The sequence below is a fragment of the Leopardus geoffroyi genome, chromosome B1 (genome assembly GCF_018350155.1).
Source record: "Leopardus geoffroyi isolate Oge1 chromosome B1, O.geoffroyi_Oge1_pat1.0, whole genome shotgun sequence".
Lineage (NCBI taxonomy): Eukaryota > Metazoa > Chordata > Mammalia > Carnivora > Felidae > Leopardus > Leopardus geoffroyi.
The window spans coordinates 147,969,340-147,989,437 of NC_059327.1; the positions used below are offsets into that span (position 1 = coordinate 147,969,340).

The window sequence follows — 20,098 nt, forward strand, 5'->3', positions numbered from 1 at the left end:
GCTTCAAAAATCTGTGTCTTCCTCTCTCTCTGCCTGTCCCCTGCTCGCACTCTGTCTCTGTCTCTCTCTCTCTCTCTCTCTCTCTCTCAAAAATAAACAAACATTAAAAAAAAACAATGTAAATTTTGTCTGGTTACTTTCCTGCTTAAAACCCTTCTGCAATGGCTCCCCAGTGCATACTCAATAAAATCCTAAATCTTTAGCATAGCATAAAAGGCCATGAATCATCAGGGTCTTATCTACCTCAGGCCACGTTTGCTCTGTTCACATGGTCCAGCCTCAATGTTCTCATTTCCACTTCTCAAATAGGCCTATCTCTTTCTCGCCTTTGGGCCTTCACACATGCCTGCCTATGATGTTTCCATCATTCTTGCCCTAGATGGTTCCTGTGCATGCTTTAGATTTCAACTTCATGTCACTCTATGGGAAATATATACCCATTTCCCACCCAAACTCACCCACATACATGATCCACTCTCTACATTATCACACCAACCAACCTTGTCCTTAAATAATAACTGGTTTATTTGATCATACATTCATTGTGGCCTGCACTGGAATATGTTATGGCATTCAATGATACATGTGAGCCCAGAAAAGCAACATATCAGAATTTATATCTGCAACTGTTCTTAACATTTTGATAAGCTTAAAGAAAAACAAAGCGCTGTGCATCAGTTAAAGCTAATAAGAAGAGTTAACACAGATACTAATCAACTAATTTGTTGATTACTGGATATCAGTATTAGCTCCAGTCTGAAAGCATTCTGCAGTCACAGCAATCGCTGGCAATAAATTACAGGCAGGGAGTATATCCAAGGGAGGCAGTATCTTAAATTTACTGGGTTCATCCTGGGGACTTCAAATTAGTTTACTAGTACTCCTAGCAAAACTAGGAGACAGGGAGGCACAAATGCTATTTCTCTGTGGAAGAAAACTGAGGTTCAGAAATTAAGTAATTTGTTGATGGCTTACTGCCAATACCATAGTATTTTTCAGGTATTACCCAAGAAACCTCAGAGCATCTCTGGTAGGGAGATGAGAAGATAGGTCATTAACTGCACTTTGCATAAAGGAAATGTAACCACATAAGCATGATTGGCCTCATGTCACCCACAAAGGCAGGGCAGAGCCAGAAATAGAAATAGGTTCTGAGACTCCTGGTTCTCGACTATGTTCTCTAACCCACGGCATAGACTGGATAAAAGTACCTGAACAATCAGATACTGATCTAATTTGCCAAATACATGTATCCATTGGATTCAATTATAAGCTTTCATTCCACATCCCAGACATTGTCTCTATTTTTCAGTAGGGACAGAATTACCTGTTGAAAATTTAATAATCAGCTGGAGGTGGGGTGGCGATTTAACAAAACTACAAATGTGCAGTTCTGGCCCTCTAAAGCTGATATGTTGGCCAATATCACTAAAATTCAAAACCTATTTTTTTCAGAAGTTTTGGCCTGCTAAAAGTTATTGAGCATTCCACCATGAAAAGAGTCAGTAAAACAATGTCTCAAGAGGCTGAAGTAGAGTCTATTCTCCTTTCAAAGTCAGCAGACTATAAAGAAAGGTGAACACATTGGATACAGCACTGCCTTCTAATTCTAACTCCATGGAAAGGTAAAAACAATTAACCAGATTTAAAAGCTTTTGCAGCTCTTCAGAGAAGGGAGTTATTTAAGTCACCTATACTGCTGATTCAATGGATATCACTCACCACGCTCCCTAACTTCGCCTTCATCCCACCAGGCAATCAGCAGCCTCAGGGGCACAGTGTTTGGAACCTCCTGTGAGCTCCTGTCATGGCAGGTTCTCACCTCAGTCCCCTAAATGCTAGCAGCCAAAAAAGCAAAATAAAATTTTAAAAAGTAAAACAAAACCCCACCAGCAAGCTCACCACAGCAACAAGAAAGCCTCAACTGAGCCTTACTCAGCTTTATTCTAATCTTCCTCTATTCTCTCTCATCAGACCCAATTCTCAATTCCCCCAGTGATTCTGCATTTTGTGATGACAAAAATGGGGAGATACTTAGCTCAGGTTTATTTCTATACTATTGCATAATCTCATTTAATTGGCACCTAAATTATATAATAACCAACAAAGAACATGATTATTCTAGTCTATGCTGGGTGGGGAGGAGGAATATATACATCTCATATAAGATGTGTTTATTTATGTACATATATATTTACATATATATACAACTGACCCCTGAATCCTCTTCATTGGTGGGAAAGTGCCATACACTTAAATCTTTTCCAAAAGAAGCACTTTTACAGGCTTTATTAGACAACAGCCACACACTTGTATTTTACCCTGTATACAATCATGGAAGACAATTTAACAAACTGGGGGCAATATGGATTAGAGCAGTGTGATTACGAAAATTAGATCTCGCGCCCAGAGCTTAAAGGCAACCAGAATGAGCCCAAAGAGAAATAGACAGCAGGCCTTGGGAAACTTCACTTGACCATTCTAGCTTGCCTTTTCCAACACAAGATGCAAGTGTGGTTAGGAAGGCAAAGGATAGCTGTTGGTAAAAATGAATTAAGCAAATAAAAAACATTTAAGCCAGTTAGAATTTTTTGGAATGATAATAATCACGGAAAATTATTGGTGAAATTGTATCAATCAGAAAGACAAAGTACAGAAAGTGATTCCGTATAAAGCACCCCTATCCCCAATGCCAGGTACAGCAGCAACGTAATTTCTGACAATTATTGCAACGCTTCTTTGGTAAATGGCATGTTCTATTATTCTCATTTTACAGAGCAAGAAACCCAAAATTCAAACTGCAATTTGCTTCCTTCACTTATGCAATGATTCAGCAATAGATCAGGCAAAAGTTTTAAAACTTTTATTCCCAAACTGATGCTGAGCCACCACGTTTCAACAACTTTAGCAAGTATTTTAATTTTTAAAAATGAGATAATAAAAAAATACGCCAACCATGTCGCCAAATATCAAACAATATGTTTCATAAATATGACCAGGTAAAAAGCTTCTAAAACAAAAATCTATAGACAAAATTGCTGCAAGAACATTTTTTCGGAATTTCTGGATCCTTGCAGAACACAACCCAAGCACCAAGTTCAATTTTTTATGGTTTACTGTGAAAAAAGAATGTAGACACCTAGGACAGAAAGTGTCCTCATGAGGGCTTTAGCCCAAACTGTACTAACCGGGAAATTCTCTATAATTGGAAAGTTCTGGGAAGGAATGTCTCATTCCAGTTTCAAAACCCATAGAACTACCATTGGATTCCCTTGAAGCTAAAGAACTCTATATGCAAATATTTAACTTCACTGATGTGGCAGGAGGTGTCAAATAGCTCCTGAGCTAAGTGTTGCCTGCTTTAGGGACCCTGGCGGGCTTTCAGCTGAGGCCATGATGGGAAAGAAGCAGGGCACTGAGAAAGGTCTGTGTGAGCACAACCTGCTCTGGGAAACCCACGCTGTTATTCAAGGATCAACCCTTACACACCTCGCCACATTTCTTTAAAGCTCTCTGGTGGGTGGATACAGGTTTCTTTTAAGAAGGCTTTTCCTTCAGCAATAGTCGCCCAAGTGTTTCCTCTGTACACACAGTTTCTGAGCAATAAGAGCGAACAGCGGAGAAGAGGTCAGCAAAATGCAACCGGACACTTACACCCAGTGCTCAGAATAGCCCTAGCTCCAACCTGGCCCCTCCCTTCCCATCCGATAGGTTTTCATTCACTCCTTCTTGGCAATTACGTTTTCAACCATTGTAATTATTAATGAATGTCCACCCAGCCCCACTTTTTCCTTAGGATACTACCTCCTCCAATACACATAAATACGTCATCATGATATCCTCTAGGGAAAATAGGGTTAAGTCATTATGATTTCATGTCAGTAAAATGTTGAGATCCCGACCTCCAAAAAGACAATCGTCACCATTTCATCAGTGTAGCCTCGCTCTTCGAAAACCAGAGTGGAAGGAAAGAGAGTAATGCGGACATGTTTCAGGGTCCTCTTTTACTTATGAGTGTGGACATATAAACAATATAAATATGACAGTGATCTCTGCAAAATCAAATAGCAGTAACAGCAAGGACGGGATCTTTAGAGGCTGTATTGTCTCATTTGACTAAGAGTACTAAGGGAACCAAATTTCTGACTACAAATTTAAACAAAGACATTACAGGATGATATAAAGTAATTCTACCTATGCTTTATGTAGTTTGTATTATATATTCACTTATTCAATTCCTTCTTGTAACAAATATTTAGGAAACATCTACTCTGTCCCAGACCCTGCTCTGCTTTTTTGCTTTTATTTCCCTAAAAATAATCCTCCCTTAAATTCCATGAATCTTTAACAATTCTCTCCTTTAATGTCCATCAGTAGACATGGGAATTTGTAAAATTCTTCTTCCATTTGGACAGATGGGAGCACACTTCCTTCTGGACTTGGTTTTGAACAGAAGAGGAAAACCACCACAATATATCATAACAGCTTTGAGAGCACTGATCACAACTTCAGAAATGGAGACACATTTTAGCCAATATTGTCTTGCTGTATTTTATGCTTCCTGAGTTGCTGGTTAGACCATGTTAAGAAAAGGCCCCTCCTCATAAAGTCAGAGTTGCCAACGCCTGCTGGGAAGTTACCTAGCCCTGCAGAGCCAAGGCCTTATCTCAAAGGATAAGGTGGAGTTTGCTCTTTTCCCCTATTGCAAAATATGAGAATATTAAGTAATCTGTTTATATCATACAGATCCAAAATCTTGGCTGCCTTTTTTAAGGATAAAACATCCATAGGATTTCCTTCTGTTTGGAAAAAGCTACCTGGGACTCTTCAGATCTCAACCCTGGTTCACAGAATAAAATCCGGCAATTTCCCCTAAGTGTGTTCGAAATGAAAACTTAGCGTGTTTGTCCCTCATGGCCAGCGTTTCTGGATCATTCTGGTGATGTCGATTACCAATTTGTCATCTACAGACCAATTCTGTGGAAGTGCCAAGGCTGGAGCTGGAGTCTTTTGGTACAGAAACAAGTATGAGTATCTGATACTATGACATTTTTAAATGAGTATATCCACAGTAACCCTTCTGTGCCAAAAAATGTTAACTTTACAAAACTATACATGCATACATATACACTGATACGAGGTAACCAATGAATGAACAGATATAAAAGCTTCTCTTTATTTTAAAGATTAAAGTGGTACTTGGTTGCCTTTTTAAAGAGTATCTCTTTAAATCATTAACACAAATGCACACGAAGGAAATTATGTGAAAATGAGGTTTAGGTCTTTAAATATATCCCACATAAATTCATTATTTAAACAGAGGATGACTCCTCTTCTGACTCACTCTATTCTCAGTGAGCTTTGCAGTTGATGGTTTTCTACTGAGTTTTTAGACCGTGGATGAAGCATCATGCCACCCCCAGAGAGTAAAGTTGAACCAGGTGAACTGAGGGTGTGGTTGGAAGGTTCAGTCTGTCGCCCCTTCACAGAACGACAGCGGTAAAAGAACTGCTGAGCTGAATCCAATGATCACAAATTAAGAGACCCTAAGAAGACTTTTAAAAGCACAAACACCTCAAAGTAACGAGAGCTACTGGACCTCAGTCACCCTCATAATCGCTTATTGGGAGCATATCTGATTGGTGCAAATTACTTCAAACAACAAAATTTTATTTTAAGTTTCCTTTTGCTAAGTGTGCTGCATTATACTTCAACCATGTTTACCCTAGAAGAGAAATACCTATGTGGATAAAAGGAAACATTTAATAATATAAATGAAAGGTAGGCCCGCTCCTTGCACTTGCGCTTTCCGATGCTTAAAACTGGAGCCCTTACTCCTTCCATAATTGCACCAGAAACTCAACCACTTCAGAACAAAGAGAAAAAAGTCTGCTTTCCTTCAAATACACCCTTCTCTTTGCAGTTAAAGCTATGAGATGGACTCGTGTCCTTGAGGAAAACAGTCCCTTTCAAACTATGAATCCTCATTAAAGGTCTTGACAGTTTTCATTCCCAACCACTGAGACCATGAATAAGCCATAAAACCCATCCATTTCAACATCTTTATACTTCACCTGGAGTGACTATAAAATCTAAGTGATTCCACTCCCACAAGATGAAGCCAGGTGAGGAAAATGAGAGGGTCAGCTAAGAAGGCACTGAATTAGAAATAAAAAGTCCCTAAATGCAGTTTCAAGATTGTACTGTAGAAGAGCCTGCCCTGGTGGATATTCTCCACCAGATAACGACACCATAAGCAACCATCCTTAGAGGGTCTCAAAATTCAGGAACAGGCATCTAGTGAAACATGCCTCAAAAGAAGCGTAATCAGCTCAGGCTCCAATCAACATGAAAGATAATCATTAAAACACAAGTCATATCAGAATACGAAAATACACAATATCCATGAGGCAAGTTCAATCATCACAAAGCCAAACCATTTTACAGATGTGTCTACCACGCTTTGTTGTCTTTCTGCTTCTTCTCAGAGAAACTTGCCTACAGATCTGTTCATGACGTTTGTGCTTGAAAATCGAGCATAATACTTTGGGAAATAAACTTCTTAGTGAACACCTTAAGAAACCCATGTACAATATCCTAATGCAGTAGAGTGCTGTCAATCCTACAGACCTTATAAACCCAAGAAGTGATTTACATTTCCTGTGAACTTAGCAAGAACATTATTCTCAAGGAAAACACACACACACACAGTACATCTCATTCCCAAGCCTTCTCGCTGAGTTTTCAACTTTAATTGTCCCGAAAGTATATATTCATTCAATCCTACCATATTTCTTACATTCATATGCTGTAACTTTAAGATTCTTATCTCCTCATTAATACTGGGACAGTGACAGAGTCAGTCACCACAACGGAGACTTAACACAGGGGCACAAGAATCTTAAGACAAAAGTTTTACTATTTTGCTCTCACTAACTTGACATTTTCCCACAGTCATGTTGTAAAAGTGCAAGGAACCCATAAAACAATATGAAAGAAAATACTGTAGTTTCCTTTTTCCTAAGTAACTTGGGCATCAAATTCTTATTAGTCAGAGTCAGGAGCATAAATGAGGAAAGGAGGGAAATGGGGGGTGAGGAGACTACACAGTCAGAAGAAACTTAGTAAGCAAACGTGAGAAACATCATAATGACCACACTATTCCAACTATTCCAGGAGGCACGAGAGCATCGCGTGCCCAGGACCTGGTCTTCAGTCTGGTTGAAGAATCACTCCAGAACACACAGTATTCTTTTTTCCAACCCCCCACCCCCACCCCACTGGTCCAAGTTTTGGGTAGGCATTAAATGTTTACCAAATGGTACCAATCAGACTACAGTTTCCAAAACACGTATGAATTGTCTCTCAGGTGATTCTAAAGGGCAGAATTTATGACATAGTTCACTTGCAAGTTTCATTTAACTTTAGGAATACTGTCTACAACTCTGATTATTTTTTTAAATCTCTTTGTAAATATTTATAGTACCTTGTATATCTGTGATGCCCTCACATTATTACTTGAATAAATATTAATTAAGCCCTATCTTTTCACTATCAAATAAACAGTATTATTCCCACATTATTGATAAGTCAAAAGACAAGAAAAGAGAGGCACACGAAAAGCATAATAGCACTAACTAAAATTTAACTCTTATTTGTTTTTTAACAGACACTGGGAAACATTAACAAAAGAGGTCCTGGAGATTTAAGTAAAAAACTGTTTGTCCATCATTTCCTAACTGAAACTCATCCATGATTACCCCTCTATCCTCAGTTTACACCCATTTTTTGCTGCAACAATGATATCATTCTCCTTCTATAACATCTGTTTCTCTACCCTGCAAGCTTTAGGAAAGAATATTAGAAGATGCTGCCAAATACATTTAGATAAATCTAGCAGCTTCTTTGAATTAGTCATTGCAAGGTGGTAACTATCTGGCGAAACATGTATTTTAGACAGAAAGGCACAGCTACCATAGGCACCTGCTTCAAAAGTAAGACACCTCCCTTTTTTAACCATGCAGGAACACACTGATTCAGATTCTAATGGTCCAATGAAGTTCTTAAAATTACTTTCTGTGTTGAGGCAAAATGTGCAGACTAATAAAATTCCATAGAAAAGCTTTCATTTTTAACTTCAAGAATATAAGATCTATGAAATGTATGGATGCTATTATCTACAAAGACACGAGTGTATGAACATATACCTCCCCAGCCCCATGAAGCTCACCTTCTACTTCTTCTTCATCACACACATGTTTAAGGAAGGAGGCTCCTCTGTCCAGGACAGCTTCATCCTCCATCCTATAGTAATAAAAAAGAAAAAAAGAATGCTCAGACTTCTCCTGGAGTGAGCCACTTGAAGTAGCCCAGCTTCTGGGCAGGTTAACCTGCAAGCTGCTGTTCATGTTAACAGGGCAGAGTCACTCTTCCTTTGGTGTCTGCTACTCCTTCACGCAGCTCCTCTTAGCTGGTGCTTGAGAATATGCCGGTCCCACATAGCTTCAGTTCTAACCTTGAGAGGGCACCCACATGGACAGGTGAGAGAAAATCATCTCAATCCCATAGGCTGGATGTTAGGGTTCTCCCTTTGGGATTTGCAAAAAGGAAAAAAAAAAAAAAAAGATGAAAGCGAAAAAAAAAAAAAAAAAATACCAAGAGAGGAAGTTTGGTTTGTCTGGAGTGCTCGTGATGATCGTTTGTGGAAATCCAGCTTCAGTGCTTAGCTCTTTAAACACCCACTGCATAAAAATGTATACCCTCACACACACACACACATGCACACCCACCCACACACAGAAAACGACAGGGAGTTAGGCTAGTGCACAGTGGGAGCCTAGCTTCCAGCCAGCCTCTTAATACCAGCACAGCCCAGTATTCTCTGTTGAGTGGCAAGCTTTGAGTCACATGTTGGCCTTACGGAAATCTGACATCTGAGGATTATCCAGCAACCCGGCTTCAGCAACAGTCACATATATATGCCACCCATTCATTCATTTTCCACATTCTTATCACACATCTCTACGTATATCTATCCTGTTAACTCTTCCCTGAAGGGCACAAAGTTCTTCGGTTTATAGCCACATTATGCTGTCCTCCTATCTCCTTACATAATAGGATCTGCTCTGCAATTTCATATGCTAAATAAGACCTCAGAATCCATCCAAGTAATGACAGCGTTTATACGGCCTCCTGATGCCAAACATGTTTCTTAGTTTATAGAATGAGTTAAGGTTTATTTCCATACTCTGTGACTTCTTTCCATTGCATTAACTTTGACATGCAGAATTCCATGAACTCTATTTATAGACAAAGCAGAAAAAAATCCCGAATTGCTCAAATGCTGCTTGTGTCGCACCGGTCTAGAAACAAAGAACTTTCTCTGGAGACAGCTGCTCTATGTCATACCGTACATAAGCTCTGCCAGAGAACCAAATGTTCACTCTGTATTCTATTCATCCAATTATATGCTCAGGCACTGAATATTGTAAGTCTGTTTTCCATATTGTCCGTATAACATATTCTTGTGCTTCAGATATTTGTTATAATCTATGTGGATATGCACTGAATTCACATTTTCCTCTTTTCTATTTTAGGAGCATATCCATCTTGCAAAGCAACCATCTGAGCATAAAAAGTCAGAAATTCGGTGTCAGGTAGACTCGGATTTAAAAAATCTGGCACTTCCACTTAATATATGTATCACCTGGAGCAAAGTATTTAACTCTTTTTTTTTTTTTAACGTTTATTTATTTTTGAGACAGAGAGAGACAGAGCATGAACGGGGGAGGGGCAGAGAGAGAGGGAGACACAGAACTGGAAGCAGGCTCCAGGCTCTGAGCCATCAGCCCAGAGCCCGACGCGGGGCTCGAACTCACGGACTGTGAGATCGTGACCTGAGCTGAAGTCGGACGCTTAACCGACTGAGCCACCCAGGCGCCCCAGTATTTAACTCTTTGAGCCTCAGTTTTTCCACTTATGAAACTGGGGTAACAATATCAACCTTGTAGAATTGCTTTGAGATTCAAATTAGGTAACATACGTGAAAACACTCAGTTTTGTGCCTTGTGCCTACTACATGTTTAATGAAGGTAAGTTTCCTTCCTTTCTTCTTTCCTTCTTTCTTTTTACCCTGACCTTTACTGGTGAACAGTGCCATTAAGAAACTTATTACCTTTGGGGCACCTGGGTGGCTCAGTCGGTTAAGCATCCGACTTCCGCTCAGGTCATGCTCTCCCAGTTCCTCAGTTCGAGCCCCACCTTGGGCTCTGCTGACAGCTCGGAGCCTGGAGCCTGCTTCGGATTCTGTGTCTCCCTCTCTCTTTCTGCCCCTCCCCTGCGTGCACTCTGTCTCTTTCTCTCTCCCTCAAAAATAAACATTAAAAAAAATTTTTTTAAAGAAACTCATTGCCTTTGGACATCTGCAGAATATCTTCTTTCAGGGATATGGGTCTTGTATGCAATAGTTTATCCTGATATATGTCTTTTTCCTTCTCTATACTCAAACTAAAAATATGAAACTAATTGCAAATAGGACATAGATCAGCCATCAGGATTATAGTAGAAAAGAAAATGCCTTGAAGACTTGAGAAGTCAAATCATTTACCAGCCTCCCTGAGCTTCAGATTTCCATGACGATTAAATGATACAACATATTTACCAATTCATCCAGGCACTCCTCAGAGGGAGGGGGAATGTATTCATTAATATGACAGATAAAATTCCTAATAAAATAATAATAAAGAGATGAACAAGGTAATTTTAGGTAGCATTAAGTGCTTTGCACAAAATATAATGAGGCAGGGGGTTACTTGGCATAAGGTCGTTCAGAAGACGCTTCCAAGGAGGTGACATTTGAGGAGAGACAAAAGTGATAGGGAGGAACCAGGTGTTTAAAGATGTGAGGGCAGAGTGTTCCAAGCAAAGGGAACAGCAAACGCAAAGGCCCTAAGGTAGGAACAAGTATAGCAAGTTCCAGGATGAGAAATGAGGTCAGTGAGGTTGGACAGAGAGAAGGTCAACAGTAGTTGACAATACCGGACGAAACAGGCCCATGCAGGCCATGGGAAGTAGTCGAAATTTTAGGTGTTGTGGAAGCCACTGAAGAATTTTGTTTTGTTTTTTTGTTTTGTTTTGTCTTATGAGGTAAAGCTAACATATAACATTATATTAGTTTCACATGTACAACATGATTCAATTTTTGTGCATATTGCAAAATGATCACCACAGTAAGTTTAGTTAACATCTGTCACCACACCACCATACAAGATTTTTTTCTTGTATGGAGAACTTTTGAGATCTACACTCTTAGCAACTTTCAAATATGCAGTACAGTATTACTGACTATAGTTAAGAGTTTTAAGACAGAAAATGACCCGAGCCATTTTACCTTTTTCAAGAATCACTCTGGCTGCTATGTGAAAAGTGGATAATCAGGAGGCCAAAGCATCCAGGAAACTATCTTAGGAACCCAGGGAAGGCTGTGGGAGAAACAGGTTGTGGGGAAGGAATCAACAGTTCTTTCCTGGCCACTTTACGGTGGGGATGCTTATTTCATATGAAAAAAGGAGCCGTCAGGGACACAGGTAAATGTCCAAGTCTGGAGCTCACGAGCCTAGGGCTGGAGGATCAATGAACAAAGCTGGTAACCTGCACCTATTACTGGATGAGCTCATGCAGGAAGAAAATATAGAAATCGAGGTAGTGCTGGACCATGTCAACATTTATAAGCCGAGCAGAGGAACAGTCAGAGGTAAAAGAAAAACCAGAAAAGATTGATGTCAAGGAGGTACTGCTACTAAGAGGCTGAGAAAGATGGAGACAGAGAAGTAAAAACTTGACTTGGCAACATGGAGGTCATTGCTGACAATGACCACAGCACCTGAAACATACCAAACACAGTGCTAGACACACAGAGGGCATTCAATCAAATCCTTTTCTCTTTCCTCCCTTATCCCCTCAGTCATTCAGCAAATATTTACTGAGTACCTACTAGGTGCCAGGCATACTGCTAGACACTGGAGACACAGTGATGAGCAAGACAGATAGGGCTCCGCTACAATCCCATCTGCCTTCTCGAGGATTTCCCCTAGCAATCTGGGACAGTCAGTCCAAAGGGCAAGAGGTCATCAGCAACACACTTGTAGACATAGAGAAGGATGGCAGCTTAATGGGGAAACTTTTTTTGAAGACCTCAGAAGCACAGCAAAATCCTGGAGGGCTATACTACTGCAGGCATGTGAATAGTCCTGTCTCCCCTTTGGAAAACAAAGAGCAGTTTAGCCCACATTTCTTCTCAGCACTAACCCTTTCCTGTCTTAGCGGTCTGTCTACAGGATCCAACAATTTCCTGTAGAACATCGCTTCTGCACCCCACCACAATCAAGCTGATCCTAAAGTCCTTTAGTGACATTTTATGCATTTCCTAAATAAAATGTTTGGCCTCTGTACCTAAGCCCTTCCTAAAATGGCATGCAACAAGCAACTGAGGCACAAGTAAAGGAAGAAAATCAGTAGCTACGGAAGGAGACCAAGGAAAGTTTAATGCCCAGAGCCCTCTTCCTAGGTGGAGGAGGAACCATCGAGCCTAACTGAAGCACTGTCCCGTGCACCATCTGAGTTAGTGAAAATAATGATGGGTGCATTCCTTGGCTCTTTGATACATATTTCACATTCCCTCCAAGACTATACATAGCAAGTAATCAGAAACCTAGTTCCTTCCGAGGGACAATGAGGAGCGTCTGGAAGCAGCCTCCTCCCTGTAGGAAGCGGAAAAAAAAAAGAGCGCCACAGACTGAAAACATAAAACCTGCGTGTCACAGTGGCCTTTCTCCAAAGCAGCCCTCTCCTCTTCACAAGCAAGTGCCTCCGCACCAAGTTACAGGGGACTTAACAACTTTCTTCCATCTTCATACTGACAAACGTCAATTATTTGGGTTTGTGTTGCCCTCCTAAAAGCCTCTCCACAGTTGCTTGCTATTATTAGTAAGACAGAGATATCTTTTAACATGACCATCTGACCCAACCAGTTTTCCCTTCTATCAGGAGGAAGAAATTAACTCATCCAATCCCTAAGCAGGCCCCCAAATCCATTTGTAAAGTGTTCCTTTCACAGGAGCTGCCTCTGCTGCAAGCAAACAAAGAAAGAAGGGAAGGAGCATGCTTCTAAAACAGCTCCCCGAGCTGCTCACATCGCCAGCATGAGGCAAAGTTCAGAATAGATTTGGAAGCTTCTCACCAGCATCACGGGGATAAGGGTCATACCAGTCAGTATAAAATCCACATGGGGCCCGTGCTGCCTTCCTTCCACAGGGCCTCTGACAGAAGAAGTCAGGCCCCTTCCTCCAAAGTCCACACCCAACGTGGGGTTTCTCTTATTCTCCGTTATTCTGGGACACTAACATGATTTAACTGTAACACATGTCAAATCTGCTGCCAAATGGACCGGCTTTCACCAGCCGGTCCTCATCACTGAGCAGGCTTGTAAGGGTGACTTAAGCCCGGCACGAGAAACATTTGTGCAAAACTGTCAACCATTGGGCCTCGGGCACCCATCTACATTCCACCCCTCCGAGTTCCCACCCCCGGAGCCCTCGCCAACTGCCAACGTGCTCACCAGCTAGTCCACACAGCGCGAGCAGCTGCCACTCAGCCAGTCAGCAAGTGGCGGGCTGCCAGCACTCAGGCTTCAGGACGCAAGCCTGCCCATCACAGTGCTGCTAAAGGTTGAAGGTCTTCGGGCGCGCTGGCCTCTAGATTCGCCTCATTTGCCCTCCCACCGCCCTGCTCCCACCCCTCCCGCTATGCCTCCCACGGCAGCATTTCACTGTCTCTATAGTAACAGCATCTGGTTTCGGGGTTAGAACTTCACACGGAGCGATTCTCCTCTTAACCTCTGGCTTTTGCCGAGGGATGCACGAGCCAAAAGGCCACTGCTTGAGGCGGGGCTACCTGTCCCCTGGTCATGTGGTGAGCTGCAGGGTCCCAGCAGCAGCAGCAGCAGCAGCAGCAGCAGCAGCAGCAGCAGCAGCGCTCAGAGCCGGACGAGAGGAAAACAGATCCTCCAACCCTGGCACGCTGGCCCGTGCATGAAGGATCCACTCTGGGGCTTGCAGCCCCAGATCCAAAGCCCCTGGCCCTCTCTCCTCAACGCCCTCCACACTGGGCTTTCTGACAACTCCCAAAAAGACACCAGGGGATGGTGTCCTATGGAAGAGAATAGCTCCAGGTTTTACATGTTCATACCTGAGTCTGACAGTGCTGATTCTTTCTGTTCATACAGCTCAAAGTGCATTAGTTAACCTCGTATTTTAACCCACCCCACTTTATCCTCACTAGCTTGATCTGTTCACAACATGCAATGAACCCCATAATCTCTCACTTTACTGCAGCCTTCCTGCACATAGCAAATGTTTAAACAGTTCTTTACCCACATGCCCTCACACACACCAAAGTGATGCATGCAGAGGGGCAGACAAATACTAGAATGTAAGGAGTTTTATTATCATTGGCCATGGCTGCCATGAAAATTATATCTTCGGCATGCATGAGGGCCTTTACTTAGGGACTAAGAGGTGTCAGTCTCAAATCTCAGAACTCAAAAGCAGGTCGTCCCTGCAACTTTGCCAGTTGTGATCTTAAAACAGAGGGGAGGCAAAAATCAGCATTTTCACAGGTCTTTTTCAGGAGCCACACAGAAAGCTACAATCAGTACTGACATCTAAAATTATACACTCACACACATATCTCTGAATTCTATTCCCTATTCAAGTCGTCTCTAAGAACTGGGGAACGATTTTCATTACAAATCATTTACAAACATGATGTTTTCTTTCAAATTTTTTAAACTGCGCAGCGTTTTATTGGTGCCTTTGTTGTTTTGGAAAATCTGCTTTCCACACTTTCAACATACAATTAGAGAACAATATCAAGTCTCCAAACCTTAGGCGACAGACAGGGGTGATCGAGCTCTGTGGCTGCAAAGAACACTGCCATCTTTTGGCGACACATGTTCACTACAGGGAAGCGGAGGGCAAGGGCAGAGGAAATGCTCCAAGTGTTCCCTTCGAAACTTCAGCAGGTCTCACAAGGTCCTTTCACTCCCCAGGGAGGAAGAGACAAGAACACAGCTGTTGACTTAACTGTAGAAACTGCTAGAGCTCTGGACACGCATGTTGGGGGAAAGAGACATCAGCGTGGCATACCTGACAGGCATGACTAATGGCAAGAGAAGAATCCCCAAGACCAGCTGCCAGCAAAGCAAAGCAAATCCCGTCCGTGGAGTTCAGGAGTGCCCTAATCAGTCTGGAAATTTACACAGGCCCAGGGCCAGGGAGAAATGGGTGATGGCCCCATACGAAATCAGACTGCAGACTGGATAAAAGGTGAAAGTGTAATCCGGAGCAGGATCACGCAAACACAATTCTGGATTTATGAACTGCATTAAAAGTTCATTTGTACTCTTGGGCACTTATCCCAGAGAAATGAAAACTTATGTTCACACAAAAACCTGTACACTATTGTTCACAGCAGCCTTATCTGTAATAGCCAAAAGCTAGAATTAGCCCAGATGTCTTTCAACAGGTGAATGTTTGAACAAAGTATGGTACATCCATACCATGGAATAATGCTTAGCAGTAAAAGGAACAAACTATTCATACACAAAACAATTTGAATGAATCTCCAAGAGATTATGCTGAGTGAAAAAAGCGAATCTCAAAATGGTTACATATAGTGTGATTCCACTTGCATAACATTTTTTGAGATGACAAAATTCTAGATATGAAGGAAGGACAGATTGGGGTAGCCAGCAGATAGATATTGGGGGGATGCGGTGGGGGGTGTTTGTGGTTATAAAAGGGCAACATGAAGGATCCTGTGGAATTGACTCTAGTTAGTCTTACCTGTGGTGGTGGTAGGTAGCTACCTACACGGTGATCAAATTATACACAACTTAATATACACACACAAACGCACAGAAAAATGCGGACAAGTAAAACTGAGGAAATCTGAAGAAGTTCAGTGGATCATATCAGGGCCAATATCTTAGTTGGTGACATTGTACTGAAGTTTTATAAAATGTTAACATCAGGGGGGCGCCTGGGTGGCGCAGTCGGTTAAGCGTCCGACTTCAGCCAGGTCGCGGTCTCGCGGTCTCGCGGTCCGTGAGTTCGAGCCCCGCGTCAGGCTCTGGGCTGATGGCTCGGAGCCTGGAGCCTGTTTCCGATTCTGTGTCTCCCTCTCTCTCTGCCCATCCCCCGTTCATGCTCTGTCTCTCTCTGTCCCAAAAATAAATAAAAAACGTTGAAAAAAAATTTAAAAAAAAAATGTTAACATCAGGGAAAAGTGGCAAAGTGTACAAACAATCTCTGCATTATTTCTCAAATATGCACGTGCATCTATAAATCGCTCAATAAAAATTTCAAAAAGTTCTGCTTTTTTAAAAACATTTTCCTCAGGAACATTATTTTACATGAGGGTCACGATACTGAAGGTGGCCCATCTACATGTACGCGGAGTCAGGCACAACAGCACAGATCCCAGATGCACTCTGTGGTAACCGTGTAACCTTGGCAAAGTCAGTTAACCCGTCACTTCGGTGTCATTTTAAATGAGCTTAAAAACACTTCCTAAGACATACAAGGGATTAATAAGTTCCTGGAGTAAATAAACTCAATTAATTTTAGCTGAATCTGAATCGAAGGTCCCCAGAGCCCAGAGAATGTCAGAGAATTAACAGTCCTACATGGACCCGAAGGCCTTAATTCTGTCTCCAGGAGCAAACACATGGGAATGCCAAGCAGGGAGACCGGCGCTAACCTGTCACCCATCACCAAAAGGCTCAAACTCCTCTCTCCCATCTTCTCCCTGCTGGGACAAGGTCTCCTCTACTCGGTCCTCAGACTGATGACTGGGCTCTTTTGAAAGGCTGCAACAGACTCAGCAACATAAAAAGAACTGGTAGCAAAGTAGACATAGGAACTATGGGGTGACAAAAGGTGTGGAAGTTGAGGGGCAGTGGGGCGGGGGGCATGTTGACAGATGAAGGGAGAGATAACTGGACAGGGCATTGAATGCTAAACAGGGAACGACTTGCATGACCCCCTCAGATGCCTCCCCTGATTTAGCCCACACCCGCAGCCATACCCTCTTTAATTGTTTTAGCGAGCCTTTCCAGGCGCTTCCACAACCACTGCACGCTGCCTCTGAGCAGAATTCCACTTGAAGAACAGAGAGGTCTGATTCCTCTCGGTGCAGATATTCAGCGCCTTGCCCTTTGAAAGTTCTCTCGGAGTTTTTACTGTTGGGGCAGGAAAAGTAGGCTCGCTTCTCACTTCTTTTAACTTTCAACTGCCCTTCTTCATGTGTGCTGCTGTGAAAATCAGAAAGGCCCTAAGAGAGGGTTCAGGCAAGATGAAAAGGCTGGGGAGGCTCCATGTGAGAAACCAGCAGGACAGCAGTGGGCAGGTCTATCCTCTCCCCCTTCCTCCTCTCCACTGCCAAGTCTTCAGCCAAAAGCAAGAGCCCAATCAGCAGCAGAAAAAGAGAAGGCAGCGGTAAACCTATTGGTTTAGGTAAACCAATAAAGAAACTCATAGTAGCTATTTGTAGAGGAAATTGGGATCTGAAATGTCAATACAAACCTTGAGCTCTGGAAATTTTAGCCAAACTTCACATGTTATACATAATTATTTATAGTAATTAGTACAAGAATAGCACCGATAACTAATACCCACAGTTAATTCATACATTTCATTTCAGTCTATGATTCTGCAGACATTTATTGTGGACTTTACCATGGCTTCAAGTCAGATGCAGGTTGGCAGGTGGACAGGGAATCAGGAGCAGAAGTTTGCTCCAGGACACAGTGCTGGGAGGCAGCTGGATGGTGCTGGTCAGGTACAGCTCCTGACCTACCCACGTCTAAAACTCAGAGTGGACTCTGGAGAAAGGTGCCTTCCTTTCCGTCCTCTACCCCATGCGGTGGCCATACTGCTCACATCTCCCAGCTGAACCACCACAGCTGCTGACAGGGATGAGGTTCCTAGCATTTGACTGAGTTCTCACTAGCTGCCAGGCACTGTGCTAAACATCATGTGTGCATTTTCTCTTTCTCAATGCTGTCAAATTTTGTCGGACTGATTCAGTAACAGGACTGAGAATTCCGGCCAAAGGATTTCAACACCTAGAACAATGTAGGAACTGAGATTAGGGGGCTCTCATCATCCATTAATTTGGAGGGAAAAAAAAATTCCCACTTTTAAACACTTACCACATGCCAGGCATTGTACTAAGCACTGTACAATGTTGTTGTTTTTTTTTATTCAATCCTTATGACAATTCCATGAGGTAAGTACTTTTCACATACCCATTTTAGACTTAATGTACTTTGACGTTAAGTAACTTACTGCAAATCACACAGTACAATGTGATGTGAGAAGACCAAGCAGGCCATCTAAAGCAGTCCACAATTTTAAGCACTCCACTATATTCCTGCATAACTAAATAATCCATGTCTATTAGACACTACCTTCAAGAATTTTTTCATATCACTTAACTGAAATATGCTTACAGACGACATCACTTACAACTCACCTCTTTCTTTCTCTTGCTTTGCCTACTGGTCAAAGGTTGAAGCATCTCCTAACAGGCCTCTCTAATAAATATCTTTATTCTTATTTAGCAAACACTTAGTTTGAGCTTACTGTGTGCCAGCCACTGCTATAACTGCTTGACAAATGCTATTAGTTCAATCAATTCTCACAATTGGTACAATCCAATGACATAGGTACCATTTTTATCCTCATTATCTCTGAAGCACAGAGACACTAAGTAACTTGCCCAAAGTCACACAGCTAATAACTGTTGAAGTCAGAATTTGAACCCAAAGCAATCTAGCTCCACAAGTCTGTGTTCTTAGCCACTGCATATCATGCTGCCTCTCTTTGGCTGTTTTGATTAATCTGTTCCAAACTCTTTAGGAACTTGGGATCACAAATATTAAACAGACTTTTGGTGAAAGAGCAGACTCATCAAATACCTACAGAGTACACAGACCCTTGACATTCATGAGACATTGCCTCCCCTAACCTTATTTTGCAAGTGTCCAAATTCACAAATATCCCAATGCACAATTTCTGATGTATCATGTGGTCAAGTATAACTCTATGAGTTTTGGAATTCTCAAGGGACAGAAAGCAACCAGGATGACCTGAGACGCAAGGAGGTAGGCCATCCACTAGGCTCAGCCTGGGCTCACCACAGCACAGAAGTTCACCACATGCATCGCTACAAATTACGAATGACTACACGGTGTAACCATTCAGGGCTACCAGCAAATAGCTGAAGTCACAACTGTTAGGTTCACACACGCCAAGGATCTACCGTATCAAAAGCAAGAGTACATCACTCGCCATATGAGTGATGCTACTAAGCAGAAAACAACTTTTATTTCATAAACTTTATGAGCAGTGTTCACTATTGCATGAACAACAAAGACACTTCTCTACTCTTTGTTCCCTTACTAAAACATCTCTTTCCTTAAGGCTGTTCAAAGTGTGGCCTTCATTTTCTGCAAGGAATCCCTCATTGTGTGAATGTCATCAAATTTTCCAGAGTTTAACTCGTTTATTCATTCATTTCAACAATCTCTTGAGCATCTATAACAAGGCATTATCCTAGGCACTAAGGATGAATCCATGGTGGGAAATGGACAATTAACAAAATTTAAAAGTAAACCGTATAAAATAGAAGGTGAGTCTCCTATGAGAAAATGTAAGTCAGAAAGAGAGTTAGGGTGTACTGGTGGGACAAGGACGGGGTGAGGGTGGGATGTGGAGGGGGCAGTTTTTAATAGGTAGTTAGAAATACCTCACTGAGTGATGGTTGAGCAAAGATCTGATGGAGGTGAGGAAGTGAGTATATGAGGGAATGGCAAATGAAAAGGCCTTGAGGCAGGAAGGAGCCTGGCAGATTCTTGGAACATCAAGGAGACAAGTGACTAAAGCAGGGTGAACGTGGAGAATAGGACATAAGGGCAGAGATGTACAGGTAATGAAAGGGCATGCTGCGTGGCCTGGGAGGCTGTTCTAAAGCCTTG

At 42.0% G+C, this 20,098-nt stretch overlaps 1 protein-coding gene across 8 annotated transcripts in view; it reads right to left on the reverse strand.

Moving 5' to 3' along the window:
* The window catches only part of SLC4A4 (solute carrier family 4 member 4), a 345,028-nt gene that overhangs the window by 290,747 nt on the left and 34,183 nt on the right, over positions 1-20,098 (reverse strand). For 3 of the 8 annotated variants that reach the window (XM_045473799.1, XM_045473796.1, XM_045473798.1), the window contains exons 1-2: positions 8,656-8,814; positions 8,231-8,304 (exon numbers count right to left, since the gene is read on the reverse strand). In XM_045473799.1, coding sequence (XP_045329755.1) covers positions 8,231-8,304; positions 8,656-8,747 — 166 coding nt within the window. In that variant the 5' untranslated portion in view covers positions 8,748-8,814. Of the gene's footprint in view, positions 1-8,230; positions 8,305-8,655; positions 8,815-20,098 lie in introns of those variants that run through there. The other 5 variants (XM_045473804.1, XM_045473800.1, XM_045473803.1 and 2 more) reach the window with 3 other exon arrangements.